At 42.1% G+C, this 26,343-nt stretch overlaps 1 protein-coding gene across 18 annotated transcripts in view; it reads right to left on the reverse strand.

The window, feature by feature from the left end:
• Positions 1-26,343, reverse strand: part of KIAA1217 (KIAA1217 ortholog) — a 371,004-nt gene that overhangs the window by 45,643 nt on the left and 299,018 nt on the right. For 16 of the 18 annotated variants that reach the window (XM_063324650.1, XM_063324651.1, XM_063324656.1 and 13 more), the window contains one exon: positions 7,105-7,928. In XM_063324650.1, the coding sequence (XP_063180720.1) occupies positions 7,105-7,928 (824 nt within the window). Of the gene's footprint in view, positions 1-7,104; positions 7,929-14,993; positions 15,210-25,902; positions 26,143-26,343 lie in introns of those variants that run through there. The other 2 variants (XM_063324661.1, XM_063324662.1) reach the window with 2 other exon arrangements.

The raw sequence follows: 26,343 nt of genomic DNA on the forward strand, positions 1-26,343 counted from the left end.
AACAAAAACAAGTACTAAAAGCCTGGGATAAATATATTCTAACAAACTTTAATGCAGCATTTTTGACACTTAATAATGAAAACATTTTTATTTCCCAGATAATCATCTCAAAACCTTCCTGGAACTAAACTCAATTGTAAGTCTATCTGTTTTACCAATTCATAAATATGATGTTTTTTCCATCCCACATTCGATAATCTGGAAACAATTTTCTGCTTCAAAAGAGATTATGGCAACACAAAGCTGATCTTGTCCTTTGCCACGAAATCTAGGAAAATATGTTGTTAAGAGGGAGAGGGATGTTCCAGAGATAGGAGATGATGAAAAACGAATGAAATACTGGAATCAATTGCATAGAGCACATTATTTTTCATATGGTAAAAGCATTAAGAATGTGAAGAATCTACATGTGCTCTGGAGTTACTCCATTAAAGACAAGGCAGGATTTTTCCTGTAATCGTTTCACTGTAATACCCAGACTCGTTATGGCCATCAGCACCAAACATTTCAAAAACAGGTGTCTGAAAGGAGGTGCCTTTTAGGCATTAAAATGACCCGGTTTTTGGAGACCTGGCGGTCTGATTGAAGACAGTGGGAGGCAGCGTGCTCCAGCGCGGGCAGGGAGGGACGCAGCCTGCCTGGTGGCAGGGCCATGTCCCGGGCTGATGGGGCTGGGGGGCTGGTGGCCCAGACCTGCTGCCCACCACATGGCCCTGGAGGAGCAGGGACGGGTGCCACAGCCACCCCCTTCCCCTCCGGCTTCCCTGTGAAGGTCTGGAGCAACCTTGGCTCCGGAGGGAGAAAATGAACACTTTCCTCAGCCTCTGCCGGGCTGGGGTCTATCAGGGATGCCGGCACTGTTGTGACAGTTGTACATTTTTGGTTCTCAACATTATATTCTCTACCTTGCGCTGTGCTCCCCGCTGTGGAGAGGGAAGGTGGGGGGAACGGCCTGCCCCGCCATCCCTTCCTGCGCCGGGCAGGCTGATGTCCCACAGCATGGGTCAGGCCGCCACTCCAGTGCCATGGGGCAGGCCAGGGTTCCCGGGACACAGGACAGGCCAGCACTCTGGTGACATGGGGCAGGCCGGGCCCCATGGAGAGGGCAGGTCGGGATGTGGATCACTGGGAGAGAGGGTCAGGTAGAACAAAACAAAACAAAGTACCTCTTTGCTGGCGGTGGTAGCACGAGAAGGCCAAACCCCGTCTCTGTTCCCAGACTAATTTCCCAGATAAATCTGCACCTCTCCACCACCCAGGAAGAGCAGGGAGGGTCCCTTCTACAGCACTTGGGAAAGAAATGGCTATTTTATCAGCCTGAGCACGGAAAGGCATTGTTTCACATTGTTTTCCCGTGAATACTGGGAGAGTTGGGAGAGTCAGAGGTGGTAGTGTGGTGGGGGAGGAAAGGAGGGGACAAGGTCAGAAGAGACTCCCAGTGCTGGCAGCACAGGCTTCTTCCCCATCAGGCTTGGCTTTGGCTTGTCACAGGCCCTAGCCAGCAAAGCACAGGCAGGGGCTGCTCGCCAGCCCTGTTCTCCCCAGCAGCCTTATACACAGGCCCAGCCCCGGGTATGTCCAGGCACTGGGGCCCTGCCTTAGCATCTTGCTCCCCAGATTCCACAGAAGCAAAACAAGCCCTTGCTTCTCCGGGGATTGTGTGCTGAGACATCACATTTCATCACCAGATTTCTTCCTTACAGCTCCACTGAGGTTTCATGTCATTCCCTCTACTGCAATTAAATGGAACTAATCCCAAGCAGGGTACAGCATATTGCTGAACTGGTACCCACTTCTCACAGCGATGCTATTTAAGCGTGACTTGCGTGTTCCTTCCCTTTCCTGGGGACATCTTTAATATTCACCTCACTGAGAAAATACTTCATACAGACACAAACTAGAACTGGGCTGTGTAACTGCTTATTCACGTTCCTGTCCGGCCCTAGGCTGTGCAGCGCATCATCCATAACAGATGTACTCAAATACCAAGTCTGCCACCATGAACTAATTGCACGCTATCCTGGAGAAAGATTTTCAGTGACTTCATATTTTACAGTTAAACCCTGAGTGAAGTCTGTATCGTAATCAAAAAGAGGGTCAGAGGCAGGGAAAAATAAATTTCTTTCTATATTACCCTATGAGAGAGATATTTCATTTGAAATTTTCTATCTCACTGTGAAAAGGAATGAAACAGAAGTAGGTTGTCTTTCCCAATGGCTTCCCCAGAACCAAGTGAAAGTGGCACAGTCAGACTTTATCCCAAGTGCCTCCAGAACAGCAGAGTGGATATCCTGGAAGGGTGTGAAGCAAAGACCAGCAGAACTCTTCTGTACTCTGCTCCCCTCTCCTCCCAAGGGAAAGATACATACAGGTGAATATTTCAGTCTTCTAAGACTAAGGTTAAACTCAAACATTCTCCAGCTTGAAGGTAAAGGGAAAAGGGGAGCTCTGAAGCACTGCCATCTGTGACACTATTTGACAACTCTTATCCAAGAGCCTGCATCTCATCTTCCTACAATCAGTTTCTCCAACAGAAGGAAGCTGAAATATAGTTTACCTTTACTCCATCCTGTATTGATCATTTGCATTCATTTTTCTGCCTGGTTATTCAACATCTTTCAAAAAGGAAGATACATTTTCGGCCCTGGAATGTGTCTGAGAGGGTGCATCTGCAAAGTTCACGTTTCTTACACAATTCTCAGTGCATTGCTGATGGAGTCTCCCACTGCCCATGGCTTTACAGAGCATAACCGTTTTATCCTAATGCATAGAGAATCCATACATACTTCAACACATCAAACAATAAAGTGGTTTTGTGATGGGAACAATATTCAATAACCTACACATGGCCATTACACTTAAGTCTTGAACTGCAAGCCACAAGCTGCGAATGTGATCACATTTGTTGCTCAGTTCTACCATCATCTTTTCTCACTAGTGTGGCATAAAAAGAAGAGGACAAAAGTTGTGTTCAGACAGAACAGAACCACAGTACGCTCCTGAAATGCTTTTGGAGGAAAAATGTTCTGTAGCACTATTTTGCTATTCTAAGGATTGTATTTTAGTGAGTAGCAACATTTATTATATACATATTCAGCACTATCAAATAACCTAGAATTTTGCAACACAATGTGTGTTTTAAATGCAAAGAATGTATTAAATGGCATTTAATTTAATGCACTTTTGGGTAAACAGCTTCTTTTCCAATTTATCAACATTTAAACATCTGCTTTGCCTGTAGTAACTTCCAGAACTGTCCACCATAAGCTACATAAATGGGCCATCCAAAAATGTGATAGCAAATCACTGTTTAAACAATGCATGCTCACTCACAAAAACTTACTCGTTCTTCCTGTAAACCTCAGATTTACAGGATGATGAACCCCTCAAAGATGAGCTGCTACAGCTTGTTACAACTTCTAGTATTTTTGTGCATATGAATACTAACAAACTTTATCTTTTTAAATCTCCGTGAAATTGTTTCTTCTCACTGTTGTAAAAGAGCTTTATATGGAACTCTTCTGGTAAATGAATTACTATGAGGATTTATTCAATGCTTTATACCACAGAAGTAGCTACCTTGAAAATACCCGAGGTAAAACGGACACAAGAAAGAATTATACAAAGCAATTAAATTCCCCTCAACTCTGGCTTAAATAACAGGCTTGATGAGACTGGCTTCTGCAATGCAAAACTAAAATGGGAAACTCCAAAAGAAGAAAGCGGAAATACCAGTTTTCATCTTTTGTAGACCCAAATCTGCTGCAGTTAACATTCCAAAGACAATGGACCCATTTTCTCCAAGAAAACCAGGATACAGTCTATGAGAGGTCTGATCTGTTATAAGTAGCCAACATATTCATAAAGTACATATATATCCCACTTCAGCCCCAGATTGGAAAAATTGAAGGAGAATTAACAGGGGAAGAGAGATTCAGTTTCACTTCTGGCATTATCGCTATCCATTTTAATCTTTTCTCTGGCTTGCATTCTCAACTATGCATTGTCCTGAGGTTGTGACAGTGCTACTTCAAGGTAATTTCCACAAAAAGATGGCACAAGAGATTTTTTTCTTTGTCCTAAGCACACTCCACTAGGGACTGAAGGAACAACAGTGCTGAGGTGATGGGTTTGACGCTTGGAGGGTCCTCAACCCACTCCTGAATGAGTCAGGATGGGGAGTCTCCCTTGTCACAGTGCACAAATGCAAAAGACCTCCCTCCTCAGTATGTCCAAGACAAACAGATAACTCCATCTGCCCTTTTGCCGCTACCCCACACCTGACATCATCTGCATGCAGGCTGACCGAACACACCAACATTCATTTTCTGTGACCTGGTCTTTAGGCTCTTTGCACAGTCGTCAGCAAGTGGATAATGTGCACGACAGAGCAGCGTACATCTCATTTTACTGTGCCTGGAAGAGGATGAATTCAGCCCCACCTCTCCAATCCCCATATAGTCTTACAGAAGCTAGCCCAGCGGTACTGCTTATGGGTGTAAACTGCAAGCCCTACACAACAAGGTACAGGATATCTTTCTGCCAACCTATATGTCACTTTCAGGTGTTCATAACAACTTTGTACCAATTCAGCCCCTACTGAAGCAGGAAAGGAGCACCTCAGCCTGGATACCCTTAGTGTTACTTATTTAGTTTAGTACCACCCCAACAGTGTTTGCTTTCAAAGTTTATGGAATTATTACAAAGCTAAAATAAGGCCTAGAGCATTTTCTGTCTGTAAAACTCAAACCCAATTCTCAATATTGCAGTGGTAAGAAAACACACTAATTTGCATGAATTGCTTTTGATATTTACAATTATTTTTTTAAAAGTCACACTTCCTCAAGGTTAAAAAAACCCACGACCCATAAAGGCAGCTTCCAAAATGTCTTTTTTTAGTGCCATGTGGCTAATACACACCATCCTGAATTTTAGTCATGTATTTATTTGGAAGTGTAATTATGCAAATGTTATTTTCATCACTGTAAATATATTCTGGGACCAGGACTAAAACTCCTGGTGCAAAGCTCCCCTTAAGGACCTGCAGAACTATCTGTACAGTTGCTCTTTATATATTCACAAATACACAGCCGTGTGCACATCTGCGTAGCTCAGTGAGCAGATGAGATGCCCAGAGGGGAGAGAGAAGGTCGCGCAGACTGGAAAGTTGCTGGTGTCCTCCCTTATTTTCAACCCCCCAACATGAACCTTGTAAAATTTTCAATCTGAAAGCTCTCTCTCGCATTAAAATCAGGAAATATAGTTCAAATTATTTCCTTGTTGTAATAATGGAAGCTTGAAATGAAATTTCAGGTACCTGCATCTTTTTCTTGGAAATAAATAGGTAGAAATCAGGTTTCACTGACCCTAGATTGTAATACGCTATCCTGGTTTCAGCTGGGAGAGAGTTACTTTTCTTACTAGCAGCTGGTACAGTGGTACGTTTTGGATTTAGGGCGAGAGTAATGTTGATAACACACTAATATTTAAGTTGTTGCTAAGCAGTCAAGGACTTTTCAGCTTCTCATACTGGCCTGCCAAAGAGAAGGTGAGGGGCACCCAAGAAGCTGGGAGGGGACGCAGCTGGGACAGCTGACCCAAACTGGCCAAAAGGATATCCCATACCATATGATGTCATGCTCAGCATAGAAAGCCGGGCGAAGAAGAAGGAAGGGGGTGATGTTTGGAGTGATGGCATTTTGTCTCCACAAGTAACTATTACATGTGATGGAGCCCTGCTTTCCTGGAGATGGCTGAACACCTGCCTGCCGATGGAAAGCAGACAATGAATCCTTGTTTTGCTTTGCTTCTGTGTGCGGGTTTTGTTATACTTATTAAGCTGTCTCTCTCACCTCACGAGCTTTCCCACTTTTACTCTTCTGATTTTCTCCCCCATCCCACTGGGGGCAGTGAGCAAGTGGCTGTGTGGTGCTTAGTTGCCATCTGGGGTTAAACCATGACATATTCCCTAACTCATCCCCTTTTGTCAACATAACTACCAAGCTATGAGACTGTAATTTTTGTGGATGGATGATTTTTTCCCTCCATTTTGTCCCCACCAATGGACCTCACAATACATTCTTTTTTTCTGGCCAAGCACGGTCAGAGGTGACTAATTGTAGAGCAAGCTGCTCAGGTGGAAGGGATGTTTGGGGGCTATATGGAGCTCCATATCTCCCCAATGGTCAAGGCAGTCAGCAGTTACCTTTGGCCTCTGTGAGCTCAGCATTTTCGAGCTATTCATCTTCACTTCCCTAAAGAGCTCTATAAAAGTTAACGGCACAAACAACACGCTAGAGATTAGCGCAACTCATACAAATACACAGCAACTGACTGGCAGCGTAATGATTTTTCTCTCCTAGGGTAGGGCCTATGGCACAAGAAGCCTTCGCAGACCTTTGCGTAAATCTGGTCCTTAAAAAGACAGGAGAGATCATTGTCATCATTGTCAGCGCACAAAAGTTAACAACAGTCAGCTCACCAACTGTTTGTGATGCTGGAAAAATCACTGGGAACAGCATTTGTGTTTCAATTTCTTCCGTGGGACAGACTTGCTCTTCGCAGCAGTTTCCCCTCAAGGAACATTATTATAAACAACTGTCCTATTTTTATGCAAATTCATGTTTTACAGGAGATAAGACAGTAATGATAAATTCTTCCCATTTCCTAACACTAGATGAGAAAAACTCCACTCCATAAAGAACCAAAATTGTAATATCAGAGTGTCATTCTTAACGGGAGTGAAATATATTCCCTTATTAGCAGGAACAGAACATCATTTGTTCTTGTAACATGATCTGGTTGTCTGGAAAGAAAAATCCTAGTTAATCATTTTATTTTATTATATTTTTTCCAATGACTGAAATTTACACAAATGAAAATAACTAGGGATTCATCACCGGTTGACAACACTTTCAGATTAATAACGGGTGGTGTCGCATCTCCTCTAAATTACTAACTACCTTGACAGACGGCTAATAAACACTGCAGCCCAGTGCAACAGCCTCCTACACATTACATTGTCCCCTGGGTGTTAAAAGACACTAGATGTGCAGATTAGGGATGTTTCTCATTTGCATAAATTAAGCCTGGGCTCTGCCTTACCTTGTCTCCTTGTCCTTGGGCACGGCAGGTGACCCATAGCCAAAAGCCTGCTTGTCGACTGGAGAGGGCACCGCCTCGGCCATGCCGAGGGCACTCCGTGCTTTTGCATCCACAAACACAGGCGGTCCTGGCTCCTTTTTGAAAGACTGGCGGCTGGGGGAAGACCTGTCAGGCTGGATGGTGTGGGGGAGAATGTGAGCGCTATGGTGAGGATGAATATCGATCATTCTCATGTCAGCCACCCTGTGGGGTGAGGCAGGAGGTGTTTTAGAGCCAAGAGTGGGCAAATGGCTCTCCGGGTACTTTCGTGACTTTGGTCTGTACAAGGACTGCTCCAGCATTTCAGGCTGCATGGAGGGGTTGCAGTAAGTGCTCGATGACCTCATGGCACTGCGATGGTAGGCTACGATGTGATCAGGGGCATCGAGGGGGTGTCCAGAGTGGGGTGCAGCCACGCTCATCCTCCCCTCGTGAAACAAGTAGGGGTCACCGTACAGACCTTCATTTCGCATCAGGGCAAGGTTTTTGTTACTCATGTCCTCATCTGGCTTCACATCCCGTCTCTCCAAAATGGCGCTTGGGCTGGGTGATATCGAGCGTGAGGCTGGCATGCTAGAGAGCCGGTCCCTGGGGATGGTGGCGTTGCCTGGCACACCCATGGGCCGGCCCCCGCCGTAGGGAATCCTGGACGGAGAGGGGGGCATGGAGTGGGGCACCGGGGTGGAGGGCGGAGAGCTGGGCATCACGTGTGGAGGGTGCGTGGCAGATCCAGGGCGGGAAGCACTTGGGCCATCTCGGCCCATATAAGCAATTTCCCTCTGCATCTGGAAAGAACAGAAAATACACATTAAGATTTAAAATTACTGACTGAGCAAAACATGATGTGGGTTGCGACAACCTTGACATCTACAGGAAAAAAAGGGAAAATCCCAAACCCTCAAGACCAAATAATTTGTCACCTGCATAAATAAAACACTTTGGGACCTCAGTGCCTAAAGAAAATAACAAGTATAAACAGCAATAAAAAGGGCTGCATGTTAAAGGAATATGAGAGTTTTAAAAATGCTTTTATTTACGCAAGTACCATCTTACCCTAATCTGATATTCACAGCTACTTAAGCTAGAATCAGGGTTTTCAGTGCCAGGTGTTGTAAGTACATGTAGGCAGTGACGGCCTTAAACAGTTCATTGATCAGACACACAGGCTAGAGTTCACTGATTCCAAACCAGGAAGAAAATGCTGATGCTCTGGCATCACAAACAGACCTGAAGTCCTTCGACAAGAAACATAAATATTACATCTAACTGGCCATTTGCTTCAGTGCAGGATTTAACCTTTTGCTAATAATTTGATGTGGTCTTTATTACACAAAGGATACACAAAGCATAGGACAACAACACACACAAACATTTATTGACTGCAACAATCAGGTTGCAGGAAAACAGTTTGACCCTATAAAACGTGCCATGGGTTTCCTTCATTGCAAAGATAATAGTGTTTCAGACAGTTTGTGGAGGATGCACTCAGAAAGTCACAGAACATTTTGTCATAGTTCTGTAAGCAGCAGCAGTAACTGCCAGCAGTAAGGAGTGAGCAAGCAAGGAATAGAAAGGGAAAACTTCCATACCGATGTATTAGTGCTTTCTTAACAGAGGCCTTGGCAAAAATCTGCAATGGATACATGTGCTTCCGAGGCTGTGGCACCTCACTCTGCCCAGCACTGACCTCTCTAGATGGCTGAACACTGTCAATGACAGACACAGGAGAAATTCTCCCTCTAGCAAGCATCATGTGCCTGCTCTGGTGCCGTTAGGGTAAGGTGGATAAGCAGGGAGAGAGATGAAAAAGTCAGCTGTGTTCCACCAACTACATAAGAAAAAAAAAAATCACAGCTTCTAAAATTTGTGTTGGCAATTTCAGCTTCCCTCTCCATCAATTCCAAGGGATTGTAGAAAACTGAGCATCACCAAGCCCAACTACACATTCCTAAAGTGACAGAGCACACAGTAATGTGCAGTGGAAGTTGCCAATCTGAAATCTTCACCATTTTTCTCCCCTCTCACTCCTTGCTTTGACAATGTGGCTCAATTCATTGCAGTTACAGTGATCCAGGGCTGATGAAGCAAGAAATTATATTCTATTCCTGCCCCACCACAGGTTTTTCCACTGCTAAGGGAATTGTGATGGCGGTATATAAACAATAGCTGTTCTCATCACGGCAGGCTCTGCACTTGGGAATTACAAATGACGTTCCCCAGGGCCAGAGATCAAAAGTCTGGAGTATCAGGTATCAGAAAGAAGAAAGGAGATAACCTGATTGTGGCAGCAGCAATAATAAATAAGTGTAACAGAACAAAGGAGCGCACTGGGATGGGTCATAAATGAGCCAGACAAAACTCATCAAGTCAAAGGGGAACATGGGATAATTTTTTCATTTGCACAGAGAATTACTGTAGTCTGGAATTTAAAATAAAATATAACTAAACAGTATTAATAAAAGTATCAGTGGGCATTCAACATAGTTTTCTACTGGCTTGAAGAAACACTGCAACATACTGAGCTGTATTGTGCATTCAGACTCTGGACCTTGGCCAGCAGAACAAAAAGACTCCTACTGAGCAGCTTTGGGATCATGCCTCCAGGGATAGGCAGCCACAGAAGTTTTGCACTGAGAGAAGAGCACGGAGAAAGAAAATCCTCCTTGGTTTCTACTGTACAAGCTGTGTACATGCCCTGCTTAGTTGCTTCCGCTAAAGCTACAACACATGCAATAGTATCTGACACAGAAACCATAGACACTGGGATACGCTGGGTTGCAGTGAAAGGAAAATTCCAATGTTACCTTGTAGAGAGGAGAAAATTTCCATGGGAAGCTTTGAAAGCAACAGGTTTAATTTCCCCTAACTTCTGGACTTCATATTCCTGTGCATGCTTATTCATTTCTCATAAGTCAAAGAAATCTGTCAAAGAAAAATTCCTATTTCCATCTTAATGTATTGCCCTACTTTATGATGGAAATGAGGAGTCCAAAGACGGGGCTGAGCCATTGCTCAAAACCCTGTGCCTGAGTATTGACGTATATAATGCTGTTTACCTTTGCTTTAAAATAGCAACTTGGAGTGCACAGTCTGAATCAGGACCCCACCAGGCTGGGCAGGGCACAAACGCCTGGGCAGCCAACTCCTTCTGGAAAAGTTCACTTTCTATTTTAAGCCATGACTCAGCCCCTGGGTGGAACGTGCGGAAGGGAAGAGCAGTTGGAGCCATAGAGCCCATGGTGCCCGGGGCAGGTGTACCGGGCTGGGCAGGGACACAAGCTGGTGACCAGGAGCCAGGCAGCCCTACCAGCTGGACTACGGTGTCTTCTGCCACCTAGTCAAGATTTTCTCTCTTTCCACTTTTCTCTCTTCTACAAAATCTCCAGATTCTTTGCTAATGACAACTTTAAAAATGCAAACGATGGTCTGTTCTTGCTTCTCACCTATACATCTTCTGTGTGATATTCAAGGCACGCAACTCTCTCTTGTAGGTACCCCCTTTCTGTGCTGTTTTTCTTCTTCAGTCCTCCACCAAAAAAAACCCACGTTGCTCAATGAAAACATGTACTGAAATGCAGGCTGTCTTGAGACACATGTTCTTGGACTTCAACTGCATGACTCAGGGACAGAGAAGGAGGATATAGGGCTTATCTGAGCCTGTAAATACTAAGTGCTATCACAGCCAATTGCTTTGAGGGCAAAAAGAAGAAGGTTTTTTAGTTCAAGCATAGGATCATGTGCTTTTCGACTTCAGCCATGTAATACATTTGCCTGAGGGTGTGGTTTTCTTTAGCACATAGCTCTTCCTTGTTCTTACTGCCTGTAGACTTTACATCCTTGAAATAGAAACTTGTTTTGTCAGTCTTTAGGTTAAAATATGGCAAACGGCTAGCAACAATTTCTGCATAAAACATTTGAGAGGAAAAGGCACCACTGAGAATCTTTCACTTTCTGTAGTAAAAAAGATCACAACACATTTAAACATCTTCTGTGGAGGTTTTCAGTCAGTCTAACAGCACCTAAGTCTGTTAAGATACAGATTTGGAATTTTTAAAAAATTCCTGAAGAATATAGAGAGACTGAAGAGTGTCTCTGTGTACTGAAGAGCGAACACAATATAAAAACCAGTTATGTTCTTTATTTCCAAACTAGTAGGCATACTCAATAACTTGCTGTATTTTGAATATGACTATATGCAGAAAAGTAGCAAACCAGCTACCCATCCACCCAAATGGATGACCAGTCTTGCTCCTGGTAGCTCACGGGGACGGGCAGACCCAGCATGTCTGCATACAGCAGAACACGAAGCCTGTGGCAGCTCCTGGTCTCTCAAATAGCATGGCTCCCCTGAAAGAAGGTCAGAGTCGTGCTATCACAGGCCTTAGAGACAGCAAAGAGCAAGCTGCTATTCAGTGCTTCAACAGCTGGTGATTCCTACAGTACAATCCGATATGTCTTGTTGTCCATCAGGACCAACACAACACCATGCTGATCATTATTCTAAATTTGTAAGGGTTGTCCTGTCTCATAGGTCACTCTTGTGGTCTGTCCCAACATGGGCATCTCACAATGAAGAAACCAGCCTTACTTCTGTCTCACCAGCTGCTTCAACACATCGTTTGCACCTGTGGCACACACCAGACAGGACACGCGGAGCTGTGCTTGCACGCACAGCAGGGCAATGCCAGCTAGCACTAAGGGCTAAGCCTACCACTGATTGATCAGCAGCACACCAACCCTTCACCTCACCACGCAGCTGGATACCAGAGGTACAGCATGACTCACGCCATTATCGGCTAACATCTCATAGCAAAACACGGGCAAAGGGAAAAGTAGGCCAGAGTTTCTGACCTGGCAGCCCTTCCCATTGCTCTCCCAGGCCTCGTCTACATTAACAGAGAACACAGCAACTGGCTTTGCCCCAAGGTTTTCAGCCTGCCAAAATACCTACATGGAGCATGTTCCGTAGATGGAGCTTATCCATGCACCCTCTCGGAGACACCCTGGAGTTCCCAGCAGACTCCATTAATCACCTCTCAGGCATGTGAAGCTATTACTTTTCTTACTCTCCCGTTGACACCCTGCGTTTCCCTGAGGAAATCCCACCTATGCTCCTCAAGCTGGCTCACCCAACAGTAAACAGAGGACACCTGCAAAGAATTTTGTTGAGAGCTTGGAGAGTCTTCCATGAAAAAGCTATAGAAACGCTAAGTACTGATACAATACCAATAAATTCATCTGTAAAGAGACCTTTTATGGAAATTGCGCACCAGAAGAAAATCCTTAAAAAGGGAGGCAATCCTTCACTTTTCTGTCAGGAAAAACTTAATTAAAGAACCCCAAATCCAACAACAATACAATCCATTAGTTTGTTCTTTCCTCATAAAAATAAATTGACAGTTTTACTGTACTAGTTGTCCAAAAACCTCAGTTTAATCAGTAGTTGCACTATATGATACCACTTCTATCATGACAGATCTTTCAGTCAGATTGTGTTTGGACAGCTGAAAGCACAAATCCACTTTTGCAAAAAGCCCGTCATATATGCTTTTAATATTTCTAAAATAATATAATATAATTTAAAATAAGAAATAGTGCACTTGAAAATTATAGAGTTGGTAAACAGTCTGGAAATGAAAATTTTAAATCATCTGTACCATGACTATCTGTCTGAAGCCAAATCCTTATGCGATCAGACATCACTGAGAGGTTGTCACACTTGTCTGTTCTTGCCTTCTCGTAGTATGCCTTTTAATTTCTATAGATTTCCCCATTCTATTGGGTCATTACAGAAAAAAAACAGGCTGGCTGCAGCTGCGGGTTCCTCCAGCTGCCCAATGCCATACTTGAAAACTGCAAAAACATTAGCGTAATTTTTAGCTTTTTCTAGTCAGAAAGTCTCCAATGAAAAATACTTTCAGCAGACAATGCTGATCCAAAAGAGCTGAAACACTTGGTAAAAACATCATTAAAGACAAAAGTTGGAAAAAACCCACCCAGCAGATTCCAGTCAAACCCTGACATTATTTCTTATCAGACATCCCTGGAGTGCTCTAGAGCTTTGGTTTTCCAGATTCATAGATCTGGGGCAACTCAGTCACAGTCTACCCTGAGGTAGGGAGCCTGGCTCTTCCATGGTCTCTTCAGCAGAGCGGGTACTGGGTAGTTTTGAGGTAATCTTCTAGACCAATTAGTAAGACATGCCAGGGGCTTCAATGTCCATCACTCCTCAGCAGTGCTTCCAGACTAGAAGTTCATCAATTTTGGCTAAGAATGGGCCCCCTGATGCCCAAAAGGGAGAGATCAGCCCATGAAACAGCTGACCTAGGCTAAGTTGGAGACCTGGCCTCAGCTGAGTCTGGCCACACAGTACAAGGCTCTAGGAGCTGCTGGGGTTCAGAATTGTTTTTCATTATGGGAACCACATGCTGGTAAAATAAAACTGATTTCAAACGTTCAAACTTCCCATGAATGGAGAATTCCAAGACCCAGCTAGCTGTTCTTAACTTGTCCCACATATTTCCATTGTTTTTTCCTGGATAATTTTCCAGACAAGGAGTTGCAGAACCACTGAGAAATCTCAGCATTTATTATAAATAACTTCCCATTCTTAGCGTGCATCTAGGTTTCAGTTCTTCAGCTCCTTTTTCACAGTTTTGGTATATGCCCAGCTGTAAAACCTCTGTATTACAGTGAAAGAAGAGTGGAGCTAAAAACTCATAACATCTATGAAAGTGTAATTTTCTGAGTCTAGTGACTGATTACAGCAGAACAGAATACTTAATTGGACATATATGGATAAGGCAACAGAATCACTGGGTTTTTCTTCTTCCATTTATGCTCTTAATCCTATGTTTTTTCTCTCCCTTGATCAACAATGCTGCAATCAGCCAATATAAGATGTTTCTTTGGATAAGCCTGTGATGGTAAGGGATGGTGAATCCACCCAGTCCTCCAGTTTCTATGTTCATAGACTTTTTTTTGCCAGGCTCAGTTGTCTAGAAGCTGACATGAACAAAATAGGGGAACCAGAGGATGATGTTCACCACCCTAGAAAGTTGAATAAACGTGACCCTCGAGAAAGGAAGCATCCTGACTGAATCTTAATCAGGTGTCATCACAACTCAATATCACTGCAACATCCAGCCTCCATACCCTTCTGCCAGTTGTGCAGGTGTACACAAAGGTTAAGCACTATTTCATCCGCAAGAGCAGAATTTTTAGGATACTGTATCGTAACTGCCCATATACTGGCTTGAAGCTCAGCCACAGCATCACTTCCCTTTCCATGCCATAGAACATCAAACACACTCTTAACATTATTGTCCCTTATTTTATACCTATATCTTTAATGCAGACTTGTGCATGAACCCAGTGTCCCTACAGTGATCCAAATGTTTTACCTGAAGGTATTTTCCATGTCTCAGTATGTCCTTTTATATCCCTGACTACATATAAACTTAATTCATACCATATCCTAAAGGTCCCATGGGGAAAACAAAGAATACCTAGTTCACTTTTTACTGAATGTAAAACAGATCCATAAAATTCTAAGCTAACCACAAAACAAATTTAATGGTAATATCAAAAATAGTGTTTGATTGCTTCACCTTGCCTTTAAGTCAATGTGCATGCTGAAGATGGATCATGCAAACAAGCAGAGAGGAGGGTCTCAGACCACATCCTACACAGCCTGCTTTCCCCAGCTTTCCTGATGCTACTCTGAGTATTTGTTTCTACAGTTAAAAACAGTAGCACTCTTATGACTCTCTTAGACAACATTGTTACCCATGGACAAATAAAACAATCATTGATGAGACTTTTGCTGTGAAATAATTAAAGCCACTTACTGTTTCTTAAGGAAATCACCTGTATGGCTACAGCAGCGAGATGAACATTTGGTTCCACTTCTTCTAATAAAGCACTTTTTGTTTTCAGCCTTGAATCTAAATCTTCAGTCTATAGTATAGTATTTGGTACATCCATGCCTTCCGGGAAAAGGTTCTGAAACCGTAAAAACGTTCCCTGTTCCCTCTGCTCACAACAGGGCCAGGCCATCTTGCTTTACCCGGTCATCTAAGTACTGCTGCTTCAATAGACTGAAGTACTTTTCCACATGACAAGGCTGCAATTTCTCCTCCCCTTCGAAATTAGTCACTAAATAACCTCCTTGGCATGTCACCCAGTCACAAACTGTGCAACACTATGTGATTCAATCGCTCAACGATTTTTTAATGTGTGCCTATAAGATGTATAGAAAGAGACTAACATTACGGAATGAAGCACAAGGAGACTCACAAAGGCATAAATAAAATAGTGAGTAACCTCCGTTTAGCTAAGAGAGTGCATTTCAAAGGCAACAATATGAAACATACATATTAATTCCCCAACAGGTGAAGACCTCCAATGATTTAGCAAACCCAGTACATACAATTATAGAAAAAAATACAGCAGTTGTAAACCTTAGAAGCTTTTCATGTACTCAGATCGGTAGTGACATTTGGTAGAAGGAAGCACAAGCCCCTCCCGTAGAGGAGACTGTCTACTCATTAACCGGGCACCTGAGCTGCTCGGCTAACCTGAACTTTGGGGCCCCTATAAATCAATCTCATTGTTATCTCTGCAGCACACCACACTAGCCGTTATGATGGTTTGTTGGTTTTTTGTTGTTTTGTTTTGTTTTGTTTTTTAAATAATGGGCACAATAGAGAAGACAAATGTAAAAACAAAATTTAGAACAGAAAGGATGCTTCCCTCCCTTCCATCCCCGCACCCCAAAAGATCACAGAATATAGAAAATGTCTTCTTAAAAATATAGTATTTGCAGTTTAAAAGAGATGGCACTTAAATATCATAGGGCGAAATCTCATGACACGAGCACTTCCCAGTCCTGCAGTTTCTTCTAGTTTGGGGGTGGTGGTGTTTTTTTTTTCTTTCTGTTGGTTTGGGGGTTTTTTTGCTTGCTTTTGTTTTTATTCAAGTAAAAAATTGCCTATACCATCATGACTGGCATTCCAAAGAATCAAAATACAATTTAAGCACATGACCATGAGTTAATATCACTGCAAAGAACCAGCGATGGGACCTTACTGGAGTAACATTTCTGTTTCACGGTACTGCTTTCAGTCTCTCGGCCATTAGTGAGGGAAGGATCATTCATTCTGCTACAAAAGGGCAATCTGACACAAAGCATTTAAGTAAGAGGACAAAGATCAGTGCAGATCTGGTAGCCAAAACTAAAAATCCAGGTGTTCCACCCCTTACTACACCCAGGCCAACAGCAGAGAAGTGCTCCACCTTTGTAGACAGCTGCTGTGTATTGGATTTGCAATGTACATTGTAAATTTGTATGCCATTATTGGTCGTGATCAGAACTTCAGAAAGTTTATATGTAGTGTAAGATAAACAGTCTTTTCAGAAATGTAAAAAATATTCATTTTGTCTTAAACGTTTAGTTTTCAGTTTCACTGTAAAATATTTTAAAATATTATTTTTATTAAATGTTTGAACTGGAACTATAATAAAGTATTATTACGGCACAGAAACAATGTTAAGCCTATTTATTTTTATTTCAAATTTAATCAGTCAAGGCTTGTTTCTTGCAGTATAGAGTAAAGCAGTATTTACCATTGAAGCATCTGGTTTATATTTGGCAGGTTTAACTAACCAGTCAAGCATCTCTTTTTAATGAATGGATGTATATACTTGACCTAGTTAAAAAGCTGCTTAGGTCTGCTGACCAACCAAACTCAAAAAACATCAAGAGTAAAAAATACAAGCAAATTATCCTAGTACACTTTTATGCCACACATGCTTTCCAACAGTTGCAAAGTATATTCTCCTATCCATGTTCTTCCTCACAGGCTAACAACCCTGCAGTGAGAAATCACATTATTATGCTAATATGCAGGATAAAAAAGACCACTATATTTCACTGCAGTTTCTCTGCAGTGAATTGCAAGCTGGTGGGATGCACATTTTCAGTAATTGGACTCTAGCATGATAAAGTATATCCCAGAACGTCAGACATACTATAACTAGTTCTCCATACATCTGGCACTATGTGCAAGAGTCGTCAAGTACATCTGAAGCATACAAAAGTTTTTCATAAGAGGAATGAATCTTCTTTTAATTTTAAAATACACCAGGCACAACATCATAAATATTGCACAGATATATCATTACCAAGACTGTAATTTAATTTGTAGGTTCTAACAATGCATAGAAACCATTCAAGCATCACTTTCCATTTCAATTACTTTATCAGAGCCCTCAAACCTTGTCTAACTTGCCATGTATCATCCTGTGTTTAATTACTTGCCATGTATTTGTTTATAAAGTACTGTACAGAACAAGAGCTCCTTTTCAGTTTAACCCACTGTATAAACAAAGGGCATGCCCCTAAGAGATGCAACACCCAATGCTTCACTGAGATCAAGCCTGGAAGTTTAGGTTAGTTTATTACTTTAAAATCAATGTTAATGTCTATGTTAATGACAAGCCACAGTTACCACTGAGCTATATCGCCAGTCACCCTACTTTCTTATCCATTATTAACAATGTTGGTCCGTTGGACCTTTCTATCAGTTTGCCCATCTTATTTCTGTTTTCTTGTCTCATTTTTAAGAGGAAAAAAGTTTAGAGACACAACATCAGTAAAACACACAATTATAAAGTCAGAGAATATTCTGAAGCCGACTGTGGGGTATACACATGTGGCATAGACATAACTTATTGCTTGACTGCTGATCAAAGTTCTTTCTGTTCCTGATAACAGCTCTTTTGGTTCCTATTCCCTTAATAATACTTTCATGGATGGAAATAATTAAGCAGTTAATGCCTTGTACTGCTGTAAACAACCATTTCCTTGACAGAAAACAGGGAAGCACTTACAGGCTGGGTAGCTTGTCACTAACTCCGGACTTGGTTTTGTTCTCAGCACTCTGGAGCAAAGCCTGTGATGGAGTCAATGGGGTCCATCACCCATTGGCAGAATCCAAATGGGAAGACAGTTTGCTGATGATGCCTTTTCCAGCTGTATTACAAAAGAAGCATTATTTTCTCCTGGGTTTTTTGGGTTGGGTTTGGGTTGTTTGGAGGTGCTTTTTTTTGCCAAGGAAGGTTTCATGCCACCTCACCAGTCCTTTAGCCCATCCAGTTTCTAATTCTGATCCAAGAAACCAACAGCGTAGGAGGACAAAGACCTATGTACGGAGCTGTCTGCAGGATCTCCTAAATCTGCAGCCTCTGATACACAAGACTCTGGAAGGCAGCTGGAGAACCACCATCAACATCTTTCTTCCCTCTGCTTAGGCAAGCACCATGACCGAAACCCCTCAGTGTGGTTATCTGCTTTCTGCAATGAAAGGAGAGAGATCGACCGCTCGCCTTGCCTCCAAAGGCCTCCAAGGGCCTTTCTTCCTCCTTTCTTCAGCAGAGGAAGGAAAAAAAGTAGTCATATACAATCCTGATCTCAGTCTCAGCTGCTTCCCCATGGCACAAATGGAGGAGCAGAACACAGCCCCCCAAGCTGCTGTCCTTCACAAAGGCATCGAGGTGACACACACCCCGGCACCCAGCCAGGCTATGCTGGGGCCACCCTGCACTCCACACCTCTCTCCATGACCCTCAATAACTTTCAAATTGCCTCAGCTTTCCCACGTCAGCTCTCCAGCCCACTGCCCACATTTACACCTACAAGGATGTGTGTGGTGCTTCCCTGAAGACTGAAAATCCTACAGAAGCTCTTTGCATTTGAGAGGCCGAGATAAATAAACAGGGAGGGAACAGAACAGTTCTGGCTGCCTGACACGTACTGGATTTGAGATTATGTACAGACTATACTATCTTCTCCTAAACATACGTATTGTTTGTCATTCCTTCTGTTTACTGATTCCGAAGGCACGCAGTGAAACAGATATGCCTTGAGGTAGAAAAAAGTACCATCAAGTTCTCTTATGCTTATTCCAAACTCCCTCGTTCTTTAAAAAAATGCAAACAAACAAACAAAAAGCCCTCCCACACCACAGAGCGCATAACTACTAGCTAGAATGAACCACTATAAAAGGGACAGGCAGCTCTACAGCTTCACTGCTGGCAAAGCGGCACACTCGGTAGACCAGCTGGAGCTTGCACCGGGGAGCAACCTGTACACAAAGCCTTTGAACCAGCACACAAGTGAGCATCTGAGCTCCAAGAGAACACTGTTTCTTTGTAACATGTATATTAACATTACGTATACATACATATATGTTTTGCATACCAGCAGTACATTTTTGGCCTATCCTTTGGTGATGGCAGATCAACATAACCAGGAATTTTAGATTTTTAGGGATTTAAAAAATTAAAGGCAAGCAAGTACAAGTGGGAAATCCTGTGCTGGAAACTCTATAAGCCTGTCAAAATTTATTTTAAGTTTACTAGAGCAAATATAGCCAACTCTCACTGGAGTCGCATGAAGAAGGTTCTGCAAAACTGAACTATTACGTCAGGTCTGCAGTCTGTCTCTCTACCCTGTAATTTAAACCTCATGCTTCCCCCTCATTTCTGCACTGATTTAAACAAAGACATTTTCCTAGCTATAGGAAAGTATCACAGTACGTATAGCAGACATAAATGCATTAAGCACCTCTCAAAAGTTAAGACTGCACTACTAGTTGCTCTGTATTGAGGATCTGTCTCACCTAATGTTGCGTTAAAAGACAGTCAGCCAGGCACCCTCCAGAGTCAGCTCATTCCCTCTACAGCTGGGTGGGACAAGCTGCCCTTCGGTGTTCCCAGCCTTTCGCCACTGACTGCAGTGGGCAGCAATTTCTACCCTAAGCTTATAAGGATTAGACTTTTTTCCTAATTCTCTATAGTGAGCCTGCCCATATGTCTTTTCATTTAGCTCAGTCTCTGCTCTGTTTTTCATCCTTTTTTTTTCTTCTTTATAAGTCAAGCTGAGATACTACAACTAGAAGGGATAACGGCAGCTTCATTCCAGCTGCTGCTTGCTAGTCTTGCAGTGGACTTTGCTGTGATCCACCTTGTTGGATCCAACCTGTCCTGTGGTTCCTGTTTGTAGTTTGGGTTCATATTCTGAGGTTTTGTGGGTTTTTTTGGCAGGGGTAGTCAGAACACAAGGATGGTTTTTAGGAAAGAAGTAAGCAGCGCACTTCAGGTAAATGCCAGCTGGAGTGACCGATGAATGCTTGAGGACGTTCATGGCAAAGAAGCTACAACCATCACTTGCCTTTGCAATCCACTCTCATATTCAAAGCAAAGGTATTTGAGGTGCACTTTAAAGCTACAAATGGCTTTTGAAACCTAGCACTTAGTTCAGCCATTCCCACTGAAGATGTAGTTAAGGTTCAAAACAGTTTAATCTCCTTCAGACGCTGCAGAAAATAACAGCTCTCTACAAGTCAGGCCTTAGTGCAGCATCTCCGAGAGTCCAGTGCAGTGTGACGGAGTGCTGAGAGATAACACTGAGGTGGCTGTTGCGCTTTGTACACATCTGGTCATTAGTGGGGAATAACAGAAATTCTGGTTTGATGAAATCACCACGAAGCTCTGACAACTGGTGGGACGTGTCATATGTGTGTGCATGTGCATGGACACACAGCCTTACTTCTCAGAAAACTTTTTCCCATATCAATTCCATCATGTCACCAACTCCTTGACCACACAGACTTATGACCCCAAGCACACCTGCACATCAAGAGCTCTTTGGCCATCATAATTTCCAACAGCCCTTACCATTCCTAGATTAAGCCCACCCTTTTTCAGTTGTAAAAAAAAAGAATCCAACAGAAACTAAGCGAAAAGCAGTAATATGCTTCTTGCCATAAAATGTTGATCTTATAATGTGCATCAGCTTAAATCTAGCTATAAAAGCAGGCTCTATATTTGGACCAGCCTGGTTACACCTGTACTGAACCCGTTGACATTCCCTAGTTGACATTGTCACAGGTTAGCTGTCAGTGAGACAACTTTGGTGACACAGTGGGTGAACTCTGCTTGGAAGAGCATCCTGGCATCCTTGCATCCTGGCTTGTATCCGAAGTAGTGTGGCCAGCAGGACTAGGGAAGTGATCGTCCCCCTGTACTCGGCACTGGTGAGGCCCCACCTCGAATACTGTGTTCAGTTTTGGGCCCCTCACTACAAGAAAGACATTGAGGTGCTGGAGCGTGTCCAGAGAAGGGCAACAAAGTTGGTGAAGGGTCTAGAGCACAAGTCTTATGAGGAGCAGCTGGGGGAACTGGGGTTGTTTAGCCTGGAGAAAAGGAGGCTGAGGGGAGACCTTATGGCTCTCTACAACTACCTGAAAGGAGGGTGTAGCGAGGTGGGGGATGGTTCTTTTTCCATGTAACAAGTGATAGGGCAAGAGGAAATGTCCTCAAGTTGCACCACGGGTGTTTTAGATTGGGTATTAGGAAAAATTTCCTCACCAAAAGGATTGTCAAGCATTGGAACAGGCTGCCCAGGGAAGTGGTTGAGTCGCCATCCCTGGAGCTATTTAAAAAATGTGTAGATGTGGTGCTGAGGGACGTTTCGTGGTGGACGTGGCAGTGCTAGGTTAACAGTTGGACTCGATGATCTTAAAGGTCTTTTCCAACCTAAACGATTCTATGATTCTATGAAGGGGAGTGAGCACAAAGCCATGTAGAGCCTGACCCAGAGCAGTCCTATGAAGGCTTCCAGTCTAGCCACGCTCCAGGCAATCTGAGCAAAATGATGCATGAGATGCAGCACATTTTGCATTGCCTTGATGGAAATCACATTGCCTCTGTGTGGACGTTTATTCCCCCAGCAACATTTCATTGTTTGAGCTATCTCCCTGCTACCAGTCCGCATTACTTTATTCCTGATCAGTAAGACAAGCATCCAGATCAGTGAACAGGCACTCATTTCTGTATACTTACGAGCGTATTTCATTTCCTACAAACAAATAGATCGTCAGAGTTAAAAAAAAAAGTTAAAATTATCCAAATAAGCAGAGAGAAGTTAATAAATCTCTCATGCTGGATTTTCCTACGCTCTCTTAGTGTGCTTTCCAGACAGAATAGTGTGGTGAGTACACTAAGAAACCTCTTGGCATGTCAGCCAAGATTTTTCAGGGTGTTATCACAAATGACAAAAATATAAACACACTGAAACATAACACATTTCAATCCTAAAAAGGTCGGATTTACATAATTACATCATTGGTTTGCCAATATCCACATTTATCTCATCAGTATAGCATGGCCCACCCATCCCACAAGCTATTAGACTGTTTGGACTGAACATATAAAAGCTGTTACTGATTTTTTTTTAAAGTTAACATTATGACACCCCTCATAACTAGCGCTGCATTCAAACTAACTGTTTCTTTTGCTTTCAAATGAGATGTTTGTTTCTTTTGCTTTCCCACAGCTTCTTTTTAGGTAGAGTTTTCTGAGAACAAAGAGGAGTCATGTAATTCATGAAGGCGTAGCAAGCATTTTTCTCCCCTCCTCCCCATTCTCCTTGAAGAGATCAAGCACATCATGTACCTAACATAGACAGCCACCGCCAATGCAGGGAGCCAAACCCTTCAGACCAGTCTCAATTTCAGCACTTCCTTAGGGCACCACTGAACTGATGGGGTCATCCCTTTTCTTTCCAAAAAAGGAATAGTTTCAAACATGTACAGTTCTGGTACAGATCAGCATTTTTATTTGGTTTAAATATGCTGTATATCATATTTCTGCTCTTTAAAAAAAGAAATACTGTTAGTAACTGCACTCATAAATCAAAATAAATGCATGGCTTTCTAACTCGCTGTACTAACGACTCAGCTGTTATTTTTGTTCCATATTCGTATCTCTTCTCACTGCACTGAAGCCAAATAAAACTGGACAAGTTGATATGGTTAAATGAACATAAAGGAAAGCACAATCCTTGGTCTCATCTGGCATTACCAAACAACTCAGTCAAAATACAATTTCTATTACAGATATATAGAATAGGTTAGGACGTAAATAATACAAAAGTGTTTTAAAACAGAGCTGATAGTTAAAAGACCTAAGCAGCATGTTTACACCTGTAGCCAGCTGTTTCTTCCAATATAAGGACGCAGCAAATCAGAAGAAATAAGTTGCTGTGCTGAGTTTTGGAGTCAGCACTATTGGCAGGAGAAATGGTCACGGAAGCCGTATATACAACGAGATTTTGCGTGTAAGTGCCCAGACTGCACTGCATTTCATAGCTATAAGGCCCAGCAGTATCTGCAGTTGTAAGCACATCTTTTGCAATGTTAGTGGTGCTATCAGTGCCTCAATTAAGAGTTGTCTTAGATCACAAACTTCTTCCTATACTGTTTGAGCCCTATATTTTCTTTTCATTTTACTTCCTTCTATCCAAAAAAGTATACAAATTGGTCAGCATGGCTGAAGTAAACAACCTAGTTTATCCTAAGGTCAAGCTATCTATAGTAAATATTAAGTGACTGAGGGACTATCCTTTACCCAACACACCCCTTCGGTCTTTTCGCTTAGTCACAAGAAGTTCTAATTTGCAATGATGTAAGAAAGGCATATATTCACACAAAAAATAATTTCAGCATCACATCATTTCTCATGGAGTCCTGCTGATATTTGCAACTGTCTTGCTTTTGCCAGTTGAGGCTTTTTTTAACCCCAGATCTTAACATGTATCCAAGAAAAGATATTTTTACTGCTTATATTTTTAGAGGTTCTGACTAGCTTTCCAGAGCCCTTATTAGAAAAAGTACAATCCAACATGGAGAAGAATCAAGGTCCTCAGATACGTAGTTGTGTTCTACTAGACACCAGGTACTGGTTAACCCCTCTTTGTTAAAAGGAAGATAGGGACAGAGTTAATTCTCTTTCATATTCATTAGGCTTATCTAGACGCAGGTTAATAATATACTGAAGTGAAGACTCCGTGGAAAGCAGAGAATTTGGGTCATCATCAACATTTTGGATTTGTGAGATACTTCTTGGGAAAACTAAGGTCCTGAATGACAAGCAAATGGCAGGTTTGAAGAAGAAAAAACACTGCTTCTAACTTTACTTGAGTTCTAGGAACCATGGTACCAAAACATCCACCTCCACAAAGTGATTTTTAACCCGTTTGAGAAACAGCTCATTCGGAAAGCTAACTGGAAGTCATAAAGCTTGGTTGGACTTTGGCTTACGGGACTCCAGCAATTCAGATAAGCTACGTGGTTGACAAAAGAGGTAGAGGAGGACATCCCCTTCTAATAATGGAGGTCACAGCCATGAGCATTTTTATCACCTGTCAATGTGTTTGGGGAGCTCTGGCAACATCTGACTCTGTTAGATACTTATGAATTTCAAGTAAACAGCCAAATTAGTGCAAATTGTTCTACTATCAGCAAGGGCAGTGGAAAAAAAAAAGTCTCAAGAATTGAAACAAGGAAACATTATGTAAAAAGAGGTGGAGTAAGAATAAAACCAGAAACTAGTAGACAATAAAAATGGACTCAAATCCAATTCTTCTGTTTTTATTCAGGGCAAGCTCCCACTGAAGGCACAAAAGCTTTGCCTGAGAACCTCCGACTTGTGTGAGAGATAAGATTGTAATTGTAATGCAGGGCTGAGGAGACCTTCATACAAGACATATCATATGTTGTCATTAAGTGACTTCATAGCTCTAGGGCAAGCTCTAAGCAAACCTCAACATGAAAGGCAGGCTAGCTTGAATACAGGCCTGTTAGTGGGAAATAAAGAACTCTTCCCCCTAAAAATTCCACTAGAACAACTGTGTTGTGGTTGCAAGTTGATCTGGTTCCACAGACGAAACTCCCTGGGAGTTTCCAGGTAACTGGTTTGTGATATCTACCATATGACACTCCTCTTAGACTAACTGGAAGTTTACTGCGTGGGTGCGGCAAGCTCATGTTCCTTGAACAGTTTAATATCAAGAACATGACACTTCCTTTCAACGGCCAGCTTGATATAAACTTTAAATCCATCCTCGTTATTTGAAAATTTTTAAAAAAGATATCGTTTAAATTGTTGGTATAGTAATAGCATCTACACACTTATATTCCTTACTCATGGTGCTTGTGAAATACATATAATACACCAAAGCACAAAGCCCTCACATTAAAAAAGCCCCAATGCAGGACCCATCCAACTGCAGGATCTGTATCTTTAAACAGACCCACTTTTTGCCAGATAACATTTGAGATTTATATATCGTTGTATGTGTAGCTAAAATTAAAAAATGATTTTTTCGTTAAAATTCTATTTACTTTCCCACTAACTTAGGCTTTATACAGCAGTAGGTATTGTGTATCAAAGGACATATGAATGAAATAGAACAGGTCCATCTACAGTCTTTCATCACAGTCTGATTTGATGCAGCTACTTCCCAGTGTCTGCAGCTCTCTAGTTGCATAAAGAATTGGCAACTACTGACAACCCATTTAAAGCAAAAGTAGTAAAACCCATATGAGTAAAAAAAATAATCCAGGACATCAGAGACTTCTTTATATATTTTGTTCAAATCTCAGCAAGATTTGTAATGGCAAGTTGGAAAATAACTGTTTATGTTTAATATGTAGGTTTGAAACTAGACATAAAATCTGAGAGTTCGTTGATTTAGAGAGCGATTAAACATGTATTTTCTCATATGGATCAAGGAAGAAGAAACAGATTTCACTGTTCTGATTTAAATTTACAGTTAATCTGAAAATATCTCTTTGTTTGAAAAAAAGAAAAAAAGGAATTAGATATTTTCATTATTTATAAGCATCATCTTACCTTACATCTCTTGGTGAGTTCTGCTTCTAGATGACTTTGGCAGGTATTTTAATTCAGGAATAGTTTCAGCAATACATGCCATTACATCTTCTCTTTAAAATAAAGCGCTTTTTCTCTTTTCCTCAGACAAAGTATGTGGGCTAAAAGAGCTGCAGCGTCTCTGTTCAAGCGATTTCATGGACACTCAGAGGCTTTCTTTCTACTGTATGAAAGTTAAATCTGAGTAAGGAAGGCATTTTTCCTGTCCCGGAAATCACTATAACCAAAACCAATGCTGAGCTAATGAGAAATGTTTCTTCCATGTGTTCTGTTTGGCAGACACCGCAAGTCATATCAAGGAAACACGTGATGTTTATAAATACAATATGGCTCATGTTGTCATAACCTCCCAATGGCAAAAAGAGCATTAGAAAAAGCAGGCAGCAAAACAGCAGGAAAGAT

Source organism: Chroicocephalus ridibundus, chromosome 2, assembly GCF_963924245.1.
Source record: "Chroicocephalus ridibundus chromosome 2, bChrRid1.1, whole genome shotgun sequence".
In the NCBI taxonomy this organism is placed as follows: domain Eukaryota; kingdom Metazoa; phylum Chordata; class Aves; order Charadriiformes; family Laridae; genus Chroicocephalus; species Chroicocephalus ridibundus.